The sequence below is a fragment of the Nerophis ophidion genome, linkage group LG01 (genome assembly GCF_033978795.1).
Source record: "Nerophis ophidion isolate RoL-2023_Sa linkage group LG01, RoL_Noph_v1.0, whole genome shotgun sequence".
Lineage (NCBI taxonomy): Eukaryota > Metazoa > Chordata > Actinopteri > Syngnathiformes > Syngnathidae > Nerophis > Nerophis ophidion.
This window is the reverse complement of record NC_084611.1, coordinates 5991576-6014013: the sequence shown is the minus strand read 5'-3', so window position 1 is coordinate 6014013 and position 22438 is coordinate 5991576. Positions and strand designations below refer to the sequence as shown.

Here is a 22438-nt window from a genome sequence, read left to right as displayed (position 1 = left end):
GTGTTTGTTGTCAGTGTGAGTCCTCATATCACCTTCACAGTCTGTATCGCTGCTCAAAGTTACTTCAACCTCGTCTTCAGCCTCACTATCTGATAGTGGAGTCAAGAAGTTGTCTATTTGTGGTTTCTCTTCATCATCTTCAGTCTTCACAGAGACAATAGTCAGTGGAAACTTGGTGTAATCAACTTCCTCTCGTGCTAGAAAACACTCTCCCTCCTGAGTGATGCAGAGTTCCTCCTCTTCCTTTTTAATGCAGGGTGGTTGTGGAGTCTCCTGCTTCAAAGTGGAGCTCCCCCCTGACTGAGGGGAAACTTCTTCTGGATTACCGATTAGTTGCTGGACGTCTGCAAGACACAAACAACACAAACACTCTTTACAAACTTTCTTCTACGTACTGTATGTGTGTGTAGTAGTGTTGTACAGTATACTGCTACTAATAAAGTATTGTGGTACTAATCCATTTAAATTGGTACTATACCACCTTTGAAAAGAACCGGTACCGTTCTTTCATCTGAATGCCGCTGTGTGGTGGTGACTACCTCCAGGGCCCATGTTTTGTCGGGGGTAACACTGAGTCCATAAATCTCTTTGGTTGGCAGGAGAACTTGGTCACTTTATTTATTATTCCTACAGCGCACAACCGGACATTTGCCTTTGAATTTGTATTTTAACCTTGTAAAATGTTTCTTTGACTGTGAGTGTTTAATGTAGTGTAAGATTTTCTGTTTAGAATAAAGCCAATATTGACATTTTTCATAGTTCCCTTTATTTAGAAAAGTATCTATACATTTAGTACTGGGGCTAAATTATTGGTTTGGGGACAATCCTAGGGGCGGTATAGCTCAGCTGGTAGAGCGGCCGTGCCAGCAACTTGAAGGTTCCAGGTTTGAAACCCACTTCCGCCATCCTAGTCACTGCCGTTGTGTCCTTGGGCAAGGCACTTTACCCACCTGCTCCCAGTGCCACCCACACTGCTTTAAATGTAACTTAGATATTGGGTTACACTATGTAAAGTACTTTGAGTCACTAGAGAAAAAGCGTTATATAAATAAATTTCACTTCACTTCATTAGTGTTTCATGGCCATTCATTTAGTGCCTTGCCAGAATGATGGGTCAATGTTTACATGACTTGTTATAGACTCAGAAAAGTTCAGCTCGAATCACAGAAAATAGAAAACATCTGCTTCCATGGACATTAGGATACTACAAACTAACAGTTGGGGAAAAGTCAACATTGAAATACATCGCAAAACTAAAAAAGATAATATCTCTCTGAAAGAAGTCTGTAGTTAAAGGGGAACATTATCACAATTTCAAAAGGGTTAAAAACAATAAAAAATCAGTTCCCAGTGGCTTGTTGTATTTTTTGAAGTTTTTTTCAAAATTTTACAGGTCTCGGAATATCCCTAAATAAAGCTTTAAAGTGCCTTATTTTCGTCTCTCTGCGAAGACACTGGCCATTTCCCTGTGACGTCACACAGTGCTGCCAATGTAAACAAACAATGGGAATACCACAGCAAGATATAGTGACATTAGCTCGGATTCAAACTCGGATTTCAGCGATTTAAGCGATTCAACAGATTACGCATGTATTGAAACAGATGGTTGGAGTATGAAAATATTGGAGAAGAAACTGAAGCTATTGAGCGAATAGCTATTGACGCTATTCATAGCCATAGCATGGCCGAATAGCTGCGTTAGCATCGCCGGTAAAATGTGCGGACCAAACGATCAGGACTTTCGCATCTTTTGACACTGGAGCAACTTAAATCCTTCGATTGGTAAGTGTTTTTTTCGCATTAAATGTGGGTGGAAGGAAACGTAATATAGTTGCAAATGCATCTACAGGTTATCCATACATCTCTGTTCCATGTCTGCTTTAGCACCGCCGGTAAATAGCATGTTATGATCGATTAGCGTAGCATGTTAGCATCGATTAGCTGGCAGTCAACATCAACAAAACTCACCTTTGTGATTTCGTTGACTATCGTTGCAAATGCATCTGCAGGTTATCCATACATCTCTGTGCCATGTCTGCCTTAGCATCGCCGGTCAAATGTGGAGACACTCTGGCACATTCAATGGGGGTCTGGCGGCAGACACTTTGGCATCTTCGGGCCAGTGGTGCAACTTGAATCCCTCCCTGTTAGTGTTGTTACACCCTCCGACAACACACCGACGAGGCATGATGTCTCCAAGGTTCCAAAAAATAGTCAAAAAAACGGAAAATAACAGAGCTGAGACCCGGTGTTTGTAATGTGTTGAAAATGAAAATGGTGGGTGTGTTACCTCGGCGACGTCACATTCTGACGTCATCGCCTCCAGCGCGATAAACAGAAAGGCGTTTAATTCGCCAAAATTCACCCATTTAGAGTTCGGCAATCGGTTAAAAAATAGATGGTGTTTTTTCTGCACCATCAAGGTATATATTGACGCTTACATAGGTCTGCTGATAATGTTCCCCTTTAAGAAGTGGAGAACTTTTTTAGATATTAAATGCAAGACATTAGATCCACTTTCTGTACAATTGCAATGATCATAGGAATTACATTGTTTTTGTCCAATAAAATATTACTTGCATCTCGTGTACATATATACATATATTTTAAGTTATTTTTTTACATTTTTCAGAAACTTTGTAAAGATGGCAGTAAAGCTCCATGTCACAATATCACAATAGACTATTGTATCGTGACTCAAGTAGCGATATACACAGTTTATCGTGAAGTCCTTGCCAATACCTCATGTAGGGCTGGACAATTATGGGAAAACATAATAATCACAATTATTTCGAGTGATTTTGGAATCATGATAAATAACACAATTTTAAATTTTAAAACTGCCATAAAATCATGGCTTAGCTCAATCTCTACTTGATCTGAACCAAAACAGGTTTATATGTGGTTATAGTGTATATATATATATATATATATATATATATATATATATATATATATACATATATTTATATGTGGTTATAGTGTATATATATTTACACGTGGTTATAGTGTATATATATTTATATGTGGCTATAGTGTATATATATATATTTATATGTGGTTATAGTGTATATATATTTATATGTGGTTATAGTGTATATATATATATATATATTTATATGTGGTTATAGTGTATATATATTTATATGTGGTTATAGTGTATATATATTTATATGTGGCTATAGTGTAGATATATATATATATATATATATATATATATATACACACACGTAAATGTGGTTATAGTGTATATATATATTTATATGTGGTTATAGTGTATATATATTTGTATGTGGTTATAGTGTATATATATTTATATGTGGTTATAGTGTATATATATTTATATGTGGTTATAGTGTATATATATTTATATGTGGTTATAGTGTATATATATTTATATGTGGTTATAGTGTATATATATTTATATGTGGTCATAGTGTATATATATTTATATGTGGTTATAGTGTATATATATTTGTATGTGGTTATAGTCTATATATATTTATATGTGGTTATAGTCTATATATATTTATATGTGGTTATAGTCTATATATATATATATATATATATATATATATATATATATATATATATATATATATATATATATATATACACACACGTATATGTGGTTATAGTGTATATATATTTATATGTGGTTATAGTGTATATATATTTATATGTGGTTATAGTGTATATATATTTATATGTGGTTATAGCGTATATATATTTTCTGATTCTGTTTTGCACACTCTTGGAGTCAACATGTACAAACTGTATACAACCCCCCTCACCTCCCCTTATTTTTTGTATGTATTGTTTTTCAAATCACCTGATATGTATACTGTATATACTGTATGTACATCATTTATTTAAAAAAAAGTACATATTTTTTTCTATACATGTTAGAGTAGGGCTGGGCAATATATCGATATATCGCGGGTTTTTCTCTGTGCGATACAGAAGATGACTATATCGTAATATTCGAGTATATGTTCTCACACAGTTGCTTTTAGCTGCGGGGATTAAACTTCAGGCTCTTCTCACTCTTTCTTGTCTCTCCTTCTCACAGACAAGCAGGTGCACATTCTTACACACGTCACATACTGTCACGTCATATGTCATATGTCATCAGAGAGGTAGCAGACTGGGCTACGTTAGCTGCTAACGTAGCCGTACGAGTGGGAATACAAGAGAAAGAAGGTGCGGATCTGGTAACAAATGAAGCAAGACTTAATTCCCAATAAAAACAGCAGGGGGTCCATCGTCTGGCGGTGGTTCGGCTCAAGTAGGAATATGTCGAACAGACAACCGTAATTTGTCAAATGTGGGGCAAAAGCGTTGGTGTAAAAAGTAGCATTCCTGCTAGTATGTAGCATCATTTAAAAAGTCACTCGCTATAGAATGAAGAGAATTTCATAACCTTAGTAACTTACCACATAGTGAAGGACGAATACTATTTGATTTCTTATTATGCAGCTCATTTTTATTTGACACTTAAAGGGGAACATTATCACCAGATCTATGTAAGCGTCAATATATACCTTGATGTTGCAGAAAAAAGACCATATATCTTTTCAACCGATTTCCGAACTCGAAATGGGTGAATTTTGCCTAATTAAATGCCTTTCTGTTTATCGCTCTCTGAGCGACGACGTCAAAACGTGACGTCACCTAGGTAGTCAACGCCATTTTTCCCTACCACATCACACGCAACGAGTCAAATCAGCTTTGTTATTTTCCGTTTTTTCGACTGTTTTACGGTACCTTAGAGACATCATGCCTCGTCGGTGTGTTGTCGGAGGGTGTAACAACACTAACAGGGAGGGATTCAAGTTGATTTACGTAGAATTTGCATCGATTAGCACGGCATGATAATCGATGCTAACATGCTATTTAGGCTAGCTATAGGTACATATTGCAGCATTATGCCTCATTTGTAGCTATATTTACATCCAGCCTTTCCCTCCATCCACATTTAATGCCAAACAAACACTTAGCAATCGACAGATTTAAGTTGATCCAGTGTCAAGAGATGCGAAAGTCCCTCGTTTGTTTTTTACCGGCGATGCTACGACAGAGATGGCACAGAGATGGCAAGAATGAGAGGATATCTTGCCACAATCAAAGCAGATGCATCCCCAACGATAAAGTCAATGAAATCACAAAGGTAAGGGTTATTGATGTTATTGACTTATGTGCTAATCAGAACTATTTGGTCGCGGCATGACTGCCAGCTAATCGATGCTAACATGCTATTTAGGCTAGGTTTATGTACATTTGTAGTTGTATTTGCATCCAGCGTTTCCTTCCACCCATATTTAATGCAAAACAAACACTTACCAATCGACGAATTTAAGTTGATCCAGTGTCAGTGCGAAAATCCTGATCGGTTGGTCTGCACATTTTACCGGTGATGCTAAAGCAGACATGCATGGCCGAATAGCGTCAATAGCTATTCGCTCAATAGCTTCAGTTTATTCTTCAATTTCGTTTTCGCTATCTGCCTCCATACTCCAACCATCTGTTTCAGTACATGCGTAATCTGTTGAATCTCTTAAGCCGCTGAAATCCGAGTCTGAATCCAAGCTAATGTCGCTAAATATTGCTATGCTATCCACCATTTGTTTGTATTGGAATCGCTATGTGACGAAACAGGGAAAAGGACAGTGGCTTCGCAAATAGCGAAAATCAAGCACTTTAAAGCTTTTTTTAGGGATATTCCGGACGGGTAATGTAAAATAAAAAACTTCGAAAAATAAAATAAGCCACTGGGAACTGATTTTTATTGGGTTTTAATCCTTCTGAAATTGTGTAAATGTTCCCCTTTAAAATGTCTGACAATCCTGCACTTTACGTTTTGGAAATGACATGAATGTTTGTGCCATTGCTTAATAACTTTAATAAATACGCTTTTGGTCAATTGACTTAGTTGTGATTTCCTTCTCTGCATGAAAGTTTAAAAGTAGCATATATTAATGCAGTATGAAGAAGAATGTTTTAATGTAGACACATAGAATCATCATACTGCTGTGATTATACGTATCAAGTGTTCAAGGCCAAGGCAAAATATCGTAATATATATCGTATATCGCAATATGGCCTAAAAATATTGAGATATTAAAAAAAGACCATATCGCTCAGCCCTTTGTTACAGGTTATATAGCTTTTATGATTGAATGTATCAAATGTGATGAATATTTTGGCTTTTTGTGCCATCCATTTGCCTTTTTAAAGCATTACATGGATTTAATTCTTTAAGATGTCAATAAACTTCTCAATCAGTCAATCAAGTTAATTTATTTGAAAACGTAAAAACAGTACCACCAAAAAGCAATTTGAAATATAATCTAAAACAAAAACTAGGTTTACATTAGTAACAAATAACAAACAATCATATTAATAAAATAAAACAACTATAGCAATATGTATTTTATTTTTCAGCCCTTGATTAGCAGTCTATTTCCTCTCTTCGTAGCGTTTGATGGATGCTATGTCACGACATGGGTGGAAAAACAGCTAAGTTAATGCCACGCTACTGAGAACTGTAGTTAAGCTACATAGCTTCGCTACTTGTTGTGCACTACTGCCCATCACTGATTCTAACTCATAAATAAACGCTAGCAAAAGTCAGCTAACAATGCAGGTAATGGGAATGCACTCTATTTCGCCTATAAAAAAACTAAGAAATATCCAAAAGCTTCCAGCACATTTGTATATACACACTGTAAGTATATAAGTACTGTAATAACAGGAACATTCATAATAACATGTAATATTTACATATTTTCACAATATTTTCACAGACGCATCACAACCTTCTCTATTTCCTTCAACAACACCACAAACTATTCCTAATAAAAGTAGACTTCATGAGTGCCATCAAAGAAGACTTTGGGACGAATTATGATCCAGAACCTTATATTTTTGAGCCTGAATATAAGGAGGATGAGCTACAAATTTTAGCACAGGGGCTTCAGACACGCGGCACCCACCTTAATGTGAAAGTTTAATGTTAGTGCGGCCCGCGGGTTTTTATAAGACTGTCGCTTGACGGCGTTGTGTGCGGAACCACAGGAATGTACCAATTACGGAGTGGTATGTGGCTCACCTGCTTAAGCAGAGAAACGTTTTGCCGCTTTTCTACTTCCTCCCTCCCTAACTCGCCCGCCTGCTCACTCTCTCAATCAATCAATCAATCAATCAATCAATCAATCAATCAATGTTTATTTATATAGCCCTAAAACACAAGTGTCTCAAAGGGCCGCACAAGCCACAACTCTCTCTCTCTCTTTCTCTCTCCCCCCAGGCCAAAGGACGGAGCGACTATACAAAACTGTGGCGCACTGGACCCCAGCGCTGATACTCCGACAGAGAGTCACTGGGCAAATCAGATGTGTGACACGTTAGTCGTGATGCTAGCCCGTTCGGGACTAATTGTGCTACCATAAATGTAAACTCCACCCCCTCCCGTTGGCTCCAAACAAAGAACATTTTTGTTATTTGGGTCCAAATTTTGCTTTTTCAACATTCTGGGTTGCCTACCCCTGCATTAATGGATAAGCGGCAAATGAGTCAAAGCGATAGAAACATTGCCATGGAGACGAGGGTTTTGTTACGATAACCTGGACCAATTCAAACAGTTATTTGTATTTTAATTGTTCAATTTGTATTGCCTCACACGATGAACACTTCATATATTTCTATATGACGCCGGATAACACTCCGGGAGCTGTCACTTTTTTTGCGCTCGCTATCCCGGTACTTTTCCGGCTATTATCCGCTGACCACCGTGTTGCTGTAGGGAGGAAAAGCGGAACAACACATATCGCGGAAATAACATTATTCTCCGTGCATCGGCTAAATACAAATATATTCCACGACCCCAAACATGTCTTTTTCTAAGACAATTCCAGGAAAAGTGGGAGATGCAATATTCCTTTGTTGACGTGTCTTATTTGCACAGAGAAAGTTGCGGTGCGCAATTGTCATTTTATTCATTTATATCTTGAGTTTATTTTGTGTTGAAAATAAAAATAAATACTTTTTAATTGTTTTTATTTTAAGAAATATTTTCTTGCGGCCCAACCTCACCCTGGACTCTGCATCAAGTGGCCTCCAGGTAAATTGAGTTTGAGACCCCTGTTTTAGAAGCTGAGTGATAAGTAGATCAAGCAATTAGCACCATTACTAAGTGATAAACCAAAAATACAAAGTATGAACTTAAGTCATTTCTGTAGAAACTGCTCAAATGCTGAAACTGAACTGAAATGCTGATGGAATAGGGCTGGGCAATATGGCAACAAAAACGATCAAGATTATTTTTTGCGTAGCATCCGATCTCGATTAATATCACTTTTTTTTTTATTACAGTCAGATTGTCCCGTCACTGATTCTAACTCCTAAATAAACGCTAGCAAAAGTCAGCTAACAACGCAGGTAATGGGGACGCACTCTATTTCGCCTATAAAAAACTATAAAAGATATCCAAAAGCTTCCAGCAGCTTTTTATATACACACTGTAAGTATATATGTAGTGTAATAACAGGCACATTGATAATAACATGTAATATTTACGTCTTGTCAGCATTTTAGGCAAAACGGTGGCGCATTATTTTCACAGACGCATCACAACACTCACTATTTCCTTCAACAACACCACCAACTATTAGTAATAAAGGCAGACTTCATGAGTGCCATCAAATAATACTTTGGGACAAATTATGATCCAGAACCTTATATTTTTGAGCCTGAATATAAGGAGGATGAGCAACAAGTTTTAGAAGCTGAGTGATAAGCAGATCAAGCAATTAGCACTATTGCTAAGTGCTAAACAAAAAATACAAAGTATATACCATCCAATCTCGTTTGATATCACTTTTTATTTGAATTAAGGTGGATTGTCCCGTGTAGGATAACAGCGAGTACAGTTGCATTCCTACTATTTACTAGCACAGTATCTTGTAACAGACATTTCCGCCATGTTTGATGGAGGTAATATATGCTCACAGCTGACAACTGTCATTTAGTTCATATCTATAATTGTGTTTACTAGAGGTGTAACGGTACAGCTAACCCACGCTTCGGTCCGTACCTGGTTTTAGGACCACAGTTCTGCCTCTTTTCTGTACATTTAGTGGAGGTAAAGAGAACAACCGTTTACATTTTTTTTGTTTTGCTTGTCATCACAAACATTCTGCAGGAAACAGTGGTGTACTGAATACTATAACATTTGTATTTACAGTTAACATTTACTAAACAATATTTTCAAATAATACATCCATCCATCCATTTTCTACCGCTTATTCCCTTTCGGGGTCGCGGGTCAAATAATACATTATTTCTTTAATTACTTGAAGACGTCAGTGCTTTTTACCAGTGCTTTAAAAAAGGCCCTGATTGCGGAGTTTTATATTTAATAAAAGTACATTAAAGTGCAGTTTGAATTTGAGGTACTGTAAAATAATGTGTACCAACACATTAAACACGTTTAATGATTATTTCAGGGACAAAATATTTTCATCTGCAAACTCAAAAATTACTTTAAAAAAACAAAGTGTCTGGAAATTTTTATTTTTTTTGTACATGTTGTATCAGAGGATGAGAAACTTTGCAGACACAAACAAAAAGTCTGATCGAAAATTATTTAAAAAACTGGATCACGGTCACATTATACCAAGTATCGTTGCTTGCCTACTGTTTACTACTGTGGCAACTTCTAACACACATTTCCGCCATTTTGGATCGAGGTTCTTTGTTTACATTGTTCAACAAAGTGGGCTAATTTCTGTTTTCAGGCTTGGAATTCAAATAGCTTTCAAATGAGGGAACGCAACACACTCACCTTCATCTTCGCTTTTCAGATTGTTCTCCGTTGGTGGCGCTGATTCTCTTTCACTTTCTCTTTGACATGACGTCGCCATCTTAGCATAGCAGTAGTCGTCCATCTTCTATCACGTCTTCAATCTTCACTTCAGGTAACACACCGTCGCTCCACACTCAAAGTCCGTGTGGTGGGCTTAAGAAAAGGCGAATAGTTGAGGTATTTGATGCTCTTTTTGAATCTTTAAGATCGTGAATGTGAAACTTCTCCAGAAAGCCACGCTGCTTAGTCCGCCATCTTGGACCTTCCGTTTTGCCACTGTTCGATGTGTTTGCGCATGCGCCGGAAGTTTGCAACTTCCGGTCGACAACTGCACTTTAAAAAATAAAATACCTTTTAAACAACTAGCAGCCCTTTTCATCTTTTCTTACATTTATTACTCATAATTGAAGTGCTCCTTATCGCGAAAAACATTTTTGATATCAAAATACTTTGGCGATAAAAAATGAAACAAAAATGGACAATGTTGTATTCTGTCTTTTAGTGAGTTCAAGCAAACGGAAAGTTGTTTGACAAAGTAAGTCTTGTGAAAGTGTGAAAGTCACACTACCCCAGTATACATTTTCAACATTATAGCATTTCACCCTTTTGACGTTTTTTTCCTCTTGACTTTTATCAGTAATATCCTCATTGAAGGATGACTTGTACTCATACTTGCCAACCATGAGAGATCCCAATTCGACCTTTTTTGGATTAAATTAAATTCCATCCATCCATCTTCTTCCGCTTATCCGAGGTCGGGTCGCGGGGGCAACAGCCTAAGCTGGGAAACCCAGACTTCCCTCTCCCCAGCCACTTCGTCTAGCTCTTCCCGGGGGATCCCGAGGCGTTCCCAGGCCAGCCGGGAGACATAGTCTTCCCAACGTGTCCTGGGTCTTCCCCGTGGCCTCCTACCGGTTGGACGTGCCCTAAACACCTCCCTAGGGAGGCGTTCGGGTGGCATCCTGACCAGATGCCCGAACCACCTCATCTGGCTCCTCTCCATGTGAAGGAGCAGCGGCTTTACTTTGAGTTCCTCCCGGATGGCAGAGCTTGAACCCGTGATCTTGTCCTTTCGGTCATGACCCAAAGCTCATGACCATAAGTGAGGATGGGAACGTAGATCGACCGGTAAATTGAGAGTTTCGCCTTCCGGCTTAGCTCCTTCTTCACCACAACGGATCGGTACAACGTCCGCATTAATGAAGACGCCGCACCGATCCGCCTGTCGATCTCACGATCCACTCTTCCCTCACTCGTGAACAAGAAATTAAATGTTCAATCCCCACCTAGTACCAACCTCGTTGTGTCCTTGAGCAAAACACTTCACCCTTGCTCCTGATGGGTGCTGGTTAGCTCCTTGCATGGCAGCTCCCTCCATCAGTGTGTGAATGTGTGTGTGAATGGGTAAATGTGGAAGTAGTGTCAAAGCGCTTTGAGTATCTTGAAGGTAGAAAAGTGCTATACAAGTACAACCCATTTATCATTTATATATATATATATATATATATAAACATCTGCAGTCCTTTCCAAGGTTTCTCGTTGTCCCGTTGGGTTGAGTTTTTCCTTGCCTTGATGTGGGATCTGAGCTGAGGATGTCTTTGTGGCTTGTGCAGCCCTTGGAGACTCTTGTGATTTAGGGCTATATAAGTAAATATTGATTGATTGATTGATTGATTGGAAAACTTGTCGTCTCATGCTGCTTCCTTAATTCCCTCACATAATAATTGTCCCCCCAACAATGTGACCAAACCGGAAACAAAACATCCATTCCCCACTTGACATGGGTTTGTAACACAATTAAAGTTAACATAAACTTGCATGAATTAACCCAGGGAAATAGCTTTTTAATCACATTATGTGTACAATATGAACGTATCTTTATGCATTGTATGTATTTATTCTCACCAAGTATGACATCATATATCAAATATACATGTTGCTTCTGTCAGCAGCTACACTGACATTGATGTGTCTCTGAGAACTGAACACATTTTTATAACTTATAACAAAATGTGTTTATACAGTAACCTGCTCACATGAGTCAGATTACAGCAGGGTTGTCAAACTCATTTTAGCTCAGGGGCCGCATGGAGGAAAATCTATTTCCACGTGGCGGGGACGGGTAAAATCATGGCATGATAACTTAAAAATACGACTACGACAACTTCAGATTGTTTTCTTCATTTTACTTTGGCCCAAAATAGAATAAGCACTTTCTGAAAATCTACACATCACAAATAATCCTCTTCACAAAACAATTCAAGTTTGTTAAACATTTAGAGGGAAAAAATGGTGCATTTTTAAAAACACCTTGAAGAACACAATGAACTTAGACTTTATCTCAGTGTTTCTATTAAACTTTAAGTCACAACCCATCTAGGATTAAACAAAAAACAAAACAAAGCATAAATAAAAACTATTCTATGTATCAACTACCCCATTTGTCATTTCCACATATTAATCCTGTGCTAACTCAACAAACCATACACACTGAGGTAGAAACTATTCAAGAGTGTTGAGTTACTTCCTGTCTTCTAGACATAATGTGTGTTGACAGAAAAATAAAAGCATTGCAATGTGTGAACAATTCCAACAAAGCACAAATAAAAAGTTGAAAGACTGACAGTATTGCAGTAAATCACACACTGTTCACTTTCTTTACATTTGCACAGAAGACAATCATTTTCACAGAACTATATCAGTGTGCAGTGTCTCATGCTGCATTTGAAGTGGGGTTACTGATTGATTATTTTACTCCTCTTTTACGTTGGGTGGAGGGGGAGGAGTCACAGCCCCGCTTTACCGTGTACCTCTTACTTGGTATACTTGCTCGCCCCGGAAACTAGTTGCTTGCCTAACAGAATTGCTTTTGCGACATCCAGTGGACACAATTAGAACAGCAGTTTCTTTCATTAAAAACATGCATCTGAATTTTACTCTTCGCAAACTCATCTTGCGGGCCTGATTGAAGCTGTCATGCCCAAATGTCGAGGGAGGTGGGGGTTGGGTTGTGGGTGTAATTTTTCATATGTCTCTGATTTGCACATTAATCAGTCTGAGGAGGAAAAGTTGGCAGTTTGTTACGCAAACAGTTACCCAGCATCACTTATGCGTCAATGTCAGTTCAATTTTGCCGTGAAAAAGGGTGTAGTGCAGGTTTTTGACCTTGTGCACAAACTTGACACATGAGGCCCCAGGTCCCTGGACTGAAGAAGGAGTAACCAAGCACTTGAAGCATCATCTATCTTACTGTTCAGGAAGGTTTCACATACAGAGAAGACATGGGGTCATGAGTGGATAAGATTATGCTTCAAACAATCCAAGTTTGTATGAATACCTCAGATATTTGTGAAAGAAGCAGTGAGGAGGTCCTGGGTAGGGTGGATGTGTCGACACAAAGAGCTATTAAAATAAAAGCTCGTACCACAAACTGAACAACTAAATGTCTTTTTCACCAGTGTGTGTTCTCATGTGTCCAGTCAAATGGCTCTTAACAGAAAAGCTTTTGCCACAAACTGAACACTTATATGGTTTTTCACCTGTGTGTGTTCTCATGTGTTGAGTCAAAGTGTACTTAACAGAACAGCTTTTGCCACAAACTGGACAACTAAATGGTTTTTCACCTGTGTGTATTCTCATGTGTCCAGTCAAATTGCTCTTAACAGAAAAGCGTTTGTCACAAAATGAACACTTATATGGTTTTTCACCAGTGTGCGTTCTCATGTGGTCAATCAAAGTGCTTTTATCAGAAAAGCTTTTGCCACAAACTGAACAACTAAATGGTTTTTCACCTGTATGTGTTCTCATGTGTCGAGTCAAATGGCTCTTAACAGAAAAGCTTTTGCCACAAACTGAACAGTTAAAAGGCTTTTCACCTGTGTGTGTTCTCACGTGTTTAGTCAAATACTTCTTAACAGAAAACTGTTTGCCGCAAATTGAACAATTAAACGGTTTTTCATCCGTGTGTGTTATCATGTGTTGGGTCAAATACCCCTTTACAGAAAAGCTTTTGCCACAAACTGAACAATTAAATGTTTTTTCACCTGTGTGTATTCTCATGTGTCGAGTCAAATAGCTATTTCGAGAAAGGATTTTGCCACAAACTGAGCAGCTCAAACATGCTTGACCTCTCGTCTTTGTAGAGCATTCAGAGTGTTTGTTGTCAGTGTGAGTCCTCATATCACCTTCACAGTCTGTATCGCTGCTCAAAGTTACTTCAACTTCGTCTTCAGCCTCACTATCTGATAGTGGAGCTAAGAGGTTGTCTACTTGTGGTTTCTCTTCATCATCTTCAGTCTTCACAGAGACAACAGTCAGTGGGAACCGGGTGAGACCAACTTCCTGTGGTCCTAGAAGACACTCTCCCTCCTGAGTGATGCAGAGTTCCTCCTCTTCCTTTTTAATGCAGGGTGGTTGTGGAGTCTCCTGCTTCAAAGTGGAGCTCCCCCCTGACTGAGGGGAAACTTCTTCTGGATTACCCATCAGCTGCTGGACGTCTGCAAGACACAAACAACAAAAACACACTTTCTTCCATGTACTGTATGTGTGTGTAGTAGGGTTGTACAGTATACTGCTACTAATAAAGTATTGTGGCACTAATCAATTGAAGTCGGTACTACACCACCTTTGAAAATTACTGGTACCGTTCTTTCATCTGAATACAGCTGTGCGGCGGTGACTACAGAGCCGAGGCGCATGATGTTGAGTGTGTCAAAACGCACACACAAAGTGCATACAAGCAATAACATCGTGGAGAGGAAGAAAGGCAACAATGTTTTGTCGGGAGTAACACTGGGTCCATAAAGCTCCGCTCTTTGGTCAGAAGGACGAAGCTGTCGATTAGTTACAACTTGTTCACTTTATTTATTATTTCCACAGGCACAAGCGGACATCCACCATGCTATTAACACTCCTGCACATGCTACCACTACCTCTCCTCACTCGCCCGCTCACTTACTCGCCCCACATGCTGCCACTCTTAAAGGTGCACACACACACACACTACTCTCACAACAGCTGCTTTAAAACAGGCCTCGCCAAATGTGGTGATTAGTATTAGCACCTTTGCTTCACACTTAGGTCAACATTTAAAGGCCTACTGAAATGAGATGTTCTTATTTAAACGGGGATAGCAGGTCCATTCTATGTGTCATACTTGATCATTTCGCGATATTGCCATATTTTTGCTGAAAGGATTTAGTAGAGAACATCCACGATAAAGTTCGCCACTTTTGGTTGCTAATAAAAAAGCCTTGCCTATACCGGATGTAGCGGACGAGGTGAGTGTGACGTCACGGGTTGTAGGGCTCCTCACATCTGAACATTGTTTATAATCATGACCACCAGCAGCGAGAGCGATTCGGACCGAGAGAGCGACGATTTCCCCATTTATTTGAGCGAGGATGAAAGATTCGTGGATGAGGAAAGTGAGAGTGAAGGACTAGAAAAAAAAAGACTATACAGTGGGAGCGATGCAGATATTATTAGACAAATTTAATAGGATAATTCTGGAAAATCCCTTATCTGCTTATTGTGTTACTAGTGTTTTAGTGAGATTATAAGGTGGTACCTGTACAACCTGAAGGTCGGCCCCACACCTATCTTCAGCACCAGTCGACGGATGGTGAAGATGCCCATCTCTGCCCTTCGCAAGGGACCCTCTTCGAAACACGATCTTCCGAAATGATCGATGCATAATACACTGTACATTGTGTGTGTGGTCCAATCCAACCGTGTTCGCTTGACCGCTCTGTTCCATAGTAAAGCTTCACCGTCATCTTTCGGGAATGTAAACAATGAAACACTGGCTGTGTCTGTGTTGCTAAAGGTGGCCGCTTCCAACCTACAGCTTTCTTCTTTGCTGTCTCCATTGTTCATTGAACAAATTGCAAAATATTCAGCAACACAGATGTCCAGAATACTGTGGATTTATGCGATGAAAACAGACGACTTATAGCTGGGAACGATGCTGGAACAAAATGTCCTTTACAAAAGATGACGTCACGCGCACGCATCATCATACCGAGACGTTTCAGCAGGATACTTTGGCGAGAAATTTACAAATGCGTTGCAATGTGTTGCAATGTTAATATTTCATCATTGATACATAAATTATCAGACTGCGTGGTCGGTAGTAGTGGCTTTCAGTAGGCCTTTAAATAATAAGCATTCAGATCTGCACAAGTAGTTTAAATAGTGACAGGTATAATGTAGTTGTTACACCTGTCCCGCTGCTCTCTCCTTACTCGCCCACTCACTCACTGACGTCACTCAGACAACAGGTTGACATTGTCACAAACACACATACTACTCTCAGAAGTTAACCAGCTCCCCTGCTGTGCACATGTAGATACGTAGAACTTGATGCCAAAGTTAAAACTGCCCAATTAGCAGTCAACTAATGCAAGTCAAATGACTACATTTTGTAACAAATTCCTACAATTTTTTTTTTTGTCTTTAATAAATGTGTTTTACATGCTACATGGCTTATCTGTGTACATTTATCCATAGTTTTGTTTTTAGTACTTCATTAATAATTGTACTTATCTTAAAGCACAGACCAGGAGTGGCAACCATAAATCATGAATAGTTGAATATAATGTCAGACTCAGGATGGCGGCGCCCTGCTCAGCTGCGGCTGCAGAGGCTCATGGTAGAAATAGAACATTTTTGGCAAATATACCAGTAAATTCTGTCACTTTCTAGGCTGGCTGCCAGCGTGGTCACTCCGTGGTAACATACGACCGCCAGACAATTTTGGATGTAATGGATCGGGCCGTTTTGGACCAAAAGATGCGTATAAGTTGGACCTCCTCGCGAGCATGGGAATACTACGCCGGCTACATCCAGCGACTTGTGAAGCAGCGGAGTCGAGTACTAGCGGGAACTGTCGACAGAGGGGACGTAAGCGGTGTGATCGAAAGCAGAAACAAGGAACTAACAACAAAGCTAAAAGCTAATCCTCACAGAACATCGCTTCGTTCCATCCTGCTCTCAAATGTCTGCTCCCTACGGAACAAACTGGACTACTTCACGCTGGATTTAAATGCAAGACGGGAGATGAGGGACTGCTGCACCATATTTTTCACAGAAACGTGGCTGAAACCATTTGTTTCGGAGGAGGCAGTTAGCATCGAGGAGCTAACATTGATTTGGTCGGACAGGAGCAGGACTCTCACAGGTAAATCCCGAGGAGGTGGTGTTTGTTTATACATCAACAACAACTGGTGCAATAATGGGAAGATAGTTGGACGTGTTCACGGGCCAACGAGAAGCCCTGGGTGAACAGTGAGGTACGTGCCATGCTGAAGGCTCGGAACAAGGCTTTTAAGTCTGGGGACATGGTAGCATTAAAAACAGCCAGAGCTAACCTGAACCTTGCCACTAGGGTTGCAAAGCGTGCTCAGTCAGAAAGTGCAGGACTTCTTCAGGAACACTAGACGAATGTGGCAGGGCATACAGATCATCACGGACTATAAAGCTGCCCCCCGTCTCCATGACAACCGCATCAGCTTCCTCAACAAGCACTTTGCGAGGTTTGAGCCACTTAACACCACTCCGGCCAGGAAATCCATCCCTCGCCATGATGAGCAGCCGCTCAACCTGGACACAGCAGATGTCCGGAGAACCCTGAGGAGAGTGAACCCCCGAAAAGCACCGGGACCTGATGACATTCCGGGCAAGGTGCTTAAGGGATGTGGAGACCAGCTGGCTAGGACCCAGGCTGTGGTACAATCATGTTTTAAGACGGCCACAATCATTCCAGTGCCTAAAAAAAACCACAATCTCCTCCCTCAGTGGCACTAACCCCCATCATAATGAGGCTGGTAAAGGAATACATTGTCTCCAGACTTCCCTCCACATTCGACCCATACCAGTTTGCTTATCACCCTAACCGCTCCACAGAGGACGCCATCTCCTCTGCACTCCACCTGAGCTTAGAACACCTGGAAGGAAAGGACACACACGTGCGGATGTTGTTTCTGGACTTCAGCTCGGCGTTCAGCACCATCATCCCGCAGCACTTGGTGAGCAAACTGGCCCCCCTTGGATTCAGTACCCCCCAGTCTGTGAGAGTGGGCGACAACACCTCCGGTGCCATCTCCCTGAGCACCGGCTCCCCCCAGGGCTGCGTCCTGAGTCCCCTGTTGTTCACATTGATGACCCAGGACTGCTGCGCCAGGTCCACTACTAACCACATTGTGAAGTATGCGGACTCCACAACAGTAGTGGGCCTCGTCCGTGACGACGACATGGATTACAGGGAGGAGATGAAACATCTGGTTGACTGGTGCAGAACCAACAACCTGGTCCTGAACGTCGTCAAGACCACGGAGATCATCGTCGACTTCAGGAAGCACAGGTCCAGCCACGCCCCACTCTTCATCAACAGCACAGTGGTGGGGATGGTAAGCAGCACCAAGTTCCTGGGGGTGCAGATAACTGACAATTTGACCTGGTCTCTACACACCGGAGCTCTTGTAAAAAGAGCTCAGCAGTGAATGCGTTTTTTGCGTCAGATGAAAAGAGCAAAGCCCCTTCCCCCCATTCTCAGCACATTCTACAGAGGCACTATAGAGCCTTTGAATAGACTCCCTTTTTAGACCAGTTGATCTGCCGTTTCTTTTCTTTTATGTCCCACTCTCCCTTGTGGAGGGGGTCCGGTCCGATCCGGTGGCCATGTACTGCTTGCCTGTGTATCGGCTGGGGACATCTCTGCGCTGCTGATCCGCCTCCGCTTGGGATGGTTTCCTGCTGGCTCCGCTGTGAACGGGACTCTCGCTGCTGTGTTGGATCCGCTTTGGACTGGACTCTCGCGACTGTGTTGGATCCATTGTGGATTGAACTTTCACAGTATCATGTTAGACCCGCTCCACATCCATTGCTTTCCTCCTCTCCAAGGTTCTCATAGTCATTATTGTCACCGACGTCCCACTGGGTGTGAGTTTTCTTTGCCCTTATGTGGGCCTACCGAGGATGTCGTGGTGGTTTGTGCAGCCCTTTGAGACACTAGTGATTTAGGGCTATATAAGTAAACATTGATTGATTGATAGAGACCACCTGCATCTCTGTCTGGACTGGAGCCTGCAGTGCCTCAGACTGGAAGTCTCTGCAGAGAGTGGTGAGGATGGCGGAAAAGATCATCAGGACTCCTCTTCCTCCGATCCAGGAGATGTCAAAAAGCCGCTGCCTGACCAGGGCTCAGAAAATCTGCATATGTCTCCTATTATCCACCCCCACCAAGGACTGTTTTTTACTGCTGGACTCTAAAAAGAGGTTCTGCAGCCTCTGTAGCAGAACCTGCAGGTTCTGTAACAGCTTCTTCCCTTGAACGCATCGTAAAAATCCCCTCAAAAATGGATGAACTGGCTGTAATATAAAGACAATATAACATACATCCATAAACTTGGGGGCATATGCAAAAGTGCAATATACTTATTTGTACAGTAATCTATTTATTTATGTCTGCTCCTTATTAATTTTTATCCTGTACTACCATGAGCTAATGCGACAAAATGTCGTTCTTATCTGTATTGCAAAGTTCAAATTTCAATGACAATAAAAGGAAGTCTAAGTCTATATATTTAACCCTTGTGTGGTGTTTGGGTCTGTGGGACCCGATTCCAGTTTTAATTAAAAGAAAAATTATCCAATTACATTTTTTTTCTAACTGACACTCACTGACAGTAAGCAACTATGTTTTATTAATATACCGTAGCTGTGTGTGTCAAATATGAGTCATTAAATGACTCCCGCCTCCTGGTGGTAGAGGGCGCTAGTGATCCTTCTTGCGACGACTCGGCTGCAGAAGAAGTGACAACGAGTGACGTGATATGTGCTGGGAACGGATTTGACGCGGGGGGTGCACGACGGACCTTTAAGGACGTAACACTCCTATGCTGGCTATGTAAACAACCGGGCCGAAATAAAGCATGTTCCAGTCCTAAATACCCAGTGTATTATTTATAAAATAACACTTCATGATGGCAGCGGTTGGATAAAGAGATCACCCACGGCGCAGAACGGGAGGGGGAGTTGTACGAGGATAATTCTGCCGTCGCCCGCACTTGAGGAGCCCAGCTAACTGATAGCAGCGATCTGATAGCAGTTTTCTAAACTGGACTTTCACTCAAAGAAGGAGGTAATAAAGGAAGATCTCCATCGAGACAAAGAGACTTTTAAAACTGAAGAATGATAAGGAATACTTTTATAAACAAGTTATTAATGCTTTTGATCAGAAGGAGCTGGTGTGGACTTCATTTATAAGTAAAGGTAAGACCATAATAATATATATTTTTTTCCATTAAATGTGCTTTTCATGATCACCAAATTTTTACTGCATGCCTTTGGTAAGTACAAGAGTGAGAAGAGGTTTTAAACTAATTAGCGCATGCTTACTTTTACCGCTTGCCTTTGGTAAGCGCAGGAGTGAGAAAAGGTTTTAAATTAATTAGCGCCCCCGGCGGCAATTCAAGGAAATACGGTATAAGATGTCCAGGTCCACTGGACCCGGGGCGAATAGAAGTGTGGAAATTGATGTTCTGTTTACCACACGCACACACACAGCAGGCCAAGACAGGAAGAATGACAGAGTGTAGGCACACAGAACATCAGAGGGTCAAATGTGCGAGAAAATGAGAGCAGACAGTGTTGAGAAACAATGTTGCAACTTTGTGTGGGAACCGCAGGTGCAGAAACACAAAAGAAGAATCCCTGTGAGATGCAGAAACTGGCAGATAAATGTTCCGTGCAATGTTCATATTGTTGTTACTCAGCCAGCGTTGGAGGGTCTGATGGACCCCTTGCATTTTGTGGCTTTTAATGCCTCACAAACACTTTAATGTTCAAATGCTGAACAGATGTTTATTGGGATAAGTTCAACATCAATATGAACGTGGCACAAGGGTTAAAGGGGTTCAGATGTTTGTAACTTGCTCTCAGTGACATTTTTCAAACCAAAAATAAAACAAAAACAGCACCAGCTAGCTTTTCTTACCATTAGTGTTTGAACACAGCATACATTTTCTACTGTCTTGATTTGTATGACGCTCAGCTTTTTCTTCGGTCTTCGTCTTTATCTCCGTCGGTGATTTGCTGGAAGTTGGTGGCGCTGATTCTCTTTCACTTTCTCTTTGACATGACGTCGCCATCTTAGCATAGCAGTAGTCGTCCATCTTCTAGCACGTCTTCAATCTTCACTTCAGCTAACACGCCGTCGCTCCTAACTCTTAGTCCGTTTCGTGGGCTTAAGAAAATGTGAATAGTTAAGGTATTTGATGCTATCTTTGAATCTATAAGATCGTAAATCCGGAAAGCCACGTCGCTTAGTCCGCCATCTTGGACTTGGACCACTGTTCCATATGTTTGCGCATGCGCCTTAAATTTGCAACTTCTTCTTCTTTTGTTTTTCATAGCGGTTGCCAAGCAACCTTTTGGTGTGCATTAGCGCCACCTACTGTGATGGAGTGTGGACCGAGATGGATCTCCACTCTATATTCTTTTATTTAACCCAGTGTTTTTTTAAATATGTGTATATTGCTTTATATCCGATGCTTTCTGAATGCAATCCTAATATATCTCATATTACTAACCTAATATTCTCTTTTGCTAACTTACTTTCTAGTATTTCTCTTTCTCTATTGTATTTCCTACATTTTATTAAAACATGGTCAACATTTTCTATCTGATGGCAAAAATCACACAGTCCTGTAGTATGTTTTCCTGTCAATTTTAGTGAACTATTTAGATATGTATGTCCTAATCTCATTCTAGCAGAGGTGGGTAGAGTAGCCAGAAATTGTACTCAAGTAAGAGTACTGTTACTTTATAGATTTATTACTCAAGTAAAAGTAAGGAGTAGTCACCCAAATATTTACTTGAGTAAAAGTCAATCAATCAATCAATCAATGTTTACTTATACATTCCTAAATCACTAGTGTCTCAAAGGGCTGCACAAACCACCACGACATCCTCGGTAGGCCCACATAAGGGCAAGGAAAACTCACACCCAGTGGGACGTCGGTGACAATAATGACTATGAGAACCTTAGAGAGGAGGAAAGCAATGGATGTCGAGCGGGTCTAACATAATACTGTGAAAGTTCAATCCACAATGGATCCAACACAGTCGCGAGAGTCCAGTCCAAAGCGGATCCAACACAGCAGCGAGAGTCCCGTTCACAGTGGAGCCAGCAGGAAACCATCCCAAGCGGAGGCGGATCAGCAGCGCAGAGATGTCCCCAGCCGATACACAGGCAAGCATTACATGGCCACCGGATCGGACCGGACCCCCTCCACAAGGGAGAGTGGAACATAGAAGAAAAAGAAAAGAAACGGCAGATCAACTGGTCTAAAAAGGGAGTCTATTTAAAGGTTAGAGTATACAAATGAGTTTTAAGGTGAGACTTAAATGCTTCTACTGAGGTGGCATCTCGAACTGTTACCGGGAGGGCATTCCAGAGTACTGGAGCCCGAACGGAAAACGCTCTATAGCCCGCAGACTTTTTTTGGGCTTTGGGAATCACTAATAAGCCGGAGTCCTTTGAACGCAGATTTCTTGCCGGGACATATGGTA

At 40.7% G+C, this 22438-nt stretch overlaps 3 protein-coding genes across 3 annotated transcripts in view; 1 reads left to right on the top strand and 2 right to left on the bottom strand.

Moving 5' to 3' along the window:
- Positions 1-10154, bottom strand: part of LOC133556501 (zinc finger protein 239-like) — a 10916-nt gene extending 762 nt beyond the window's left edge. The window contains exons 1-2 of the mRNA XM_061906517.1: positions 9845-10154; positions 1-344 (exon numbers count right to left, since the gene is read on the bottom strand). The exon at positions 1-344 is cut by the window's left edge and continues 762 nt beyond it. Of these exons, the coding sequence (XP_061762501.1) occupies positions 1-344; positions 9845-9947 (447 nt within the window). The 5' untranslated portion in view covers positions 9948-10154. The remainder of the gene's footprint in view (positions 345-9844) is intronic.
- LOC133553184 (zinc finger protein OZF-like) overlaps positions 1-22438 on the top strand; it is an 839429-nt gene that overhangs the window by 159559 nt on the left and 657432 nt on the right. The gene's annotated exons all lie outside the window — the stretch shown is intronic.
- On the bottom strand, positions 12031-21216 carry LOC133554437 (zinc finger protein OZF-like). The gene is made up of 2 exons (XM_061903254.1): positions 20862-21216; positions 12031-14361 (listed from the first exon to the last, which is right to left on the bottom strand). Exons 1-2 carry the CDS (start codon positions 21037-21039, stop codon positions 13304-13306), a joined length of 1236 nt encoding a protein of 411 aa, XP_061759238.1. The 5' UTR covers positions 21040-21216; the 3' UTR covers positions 12031-13303.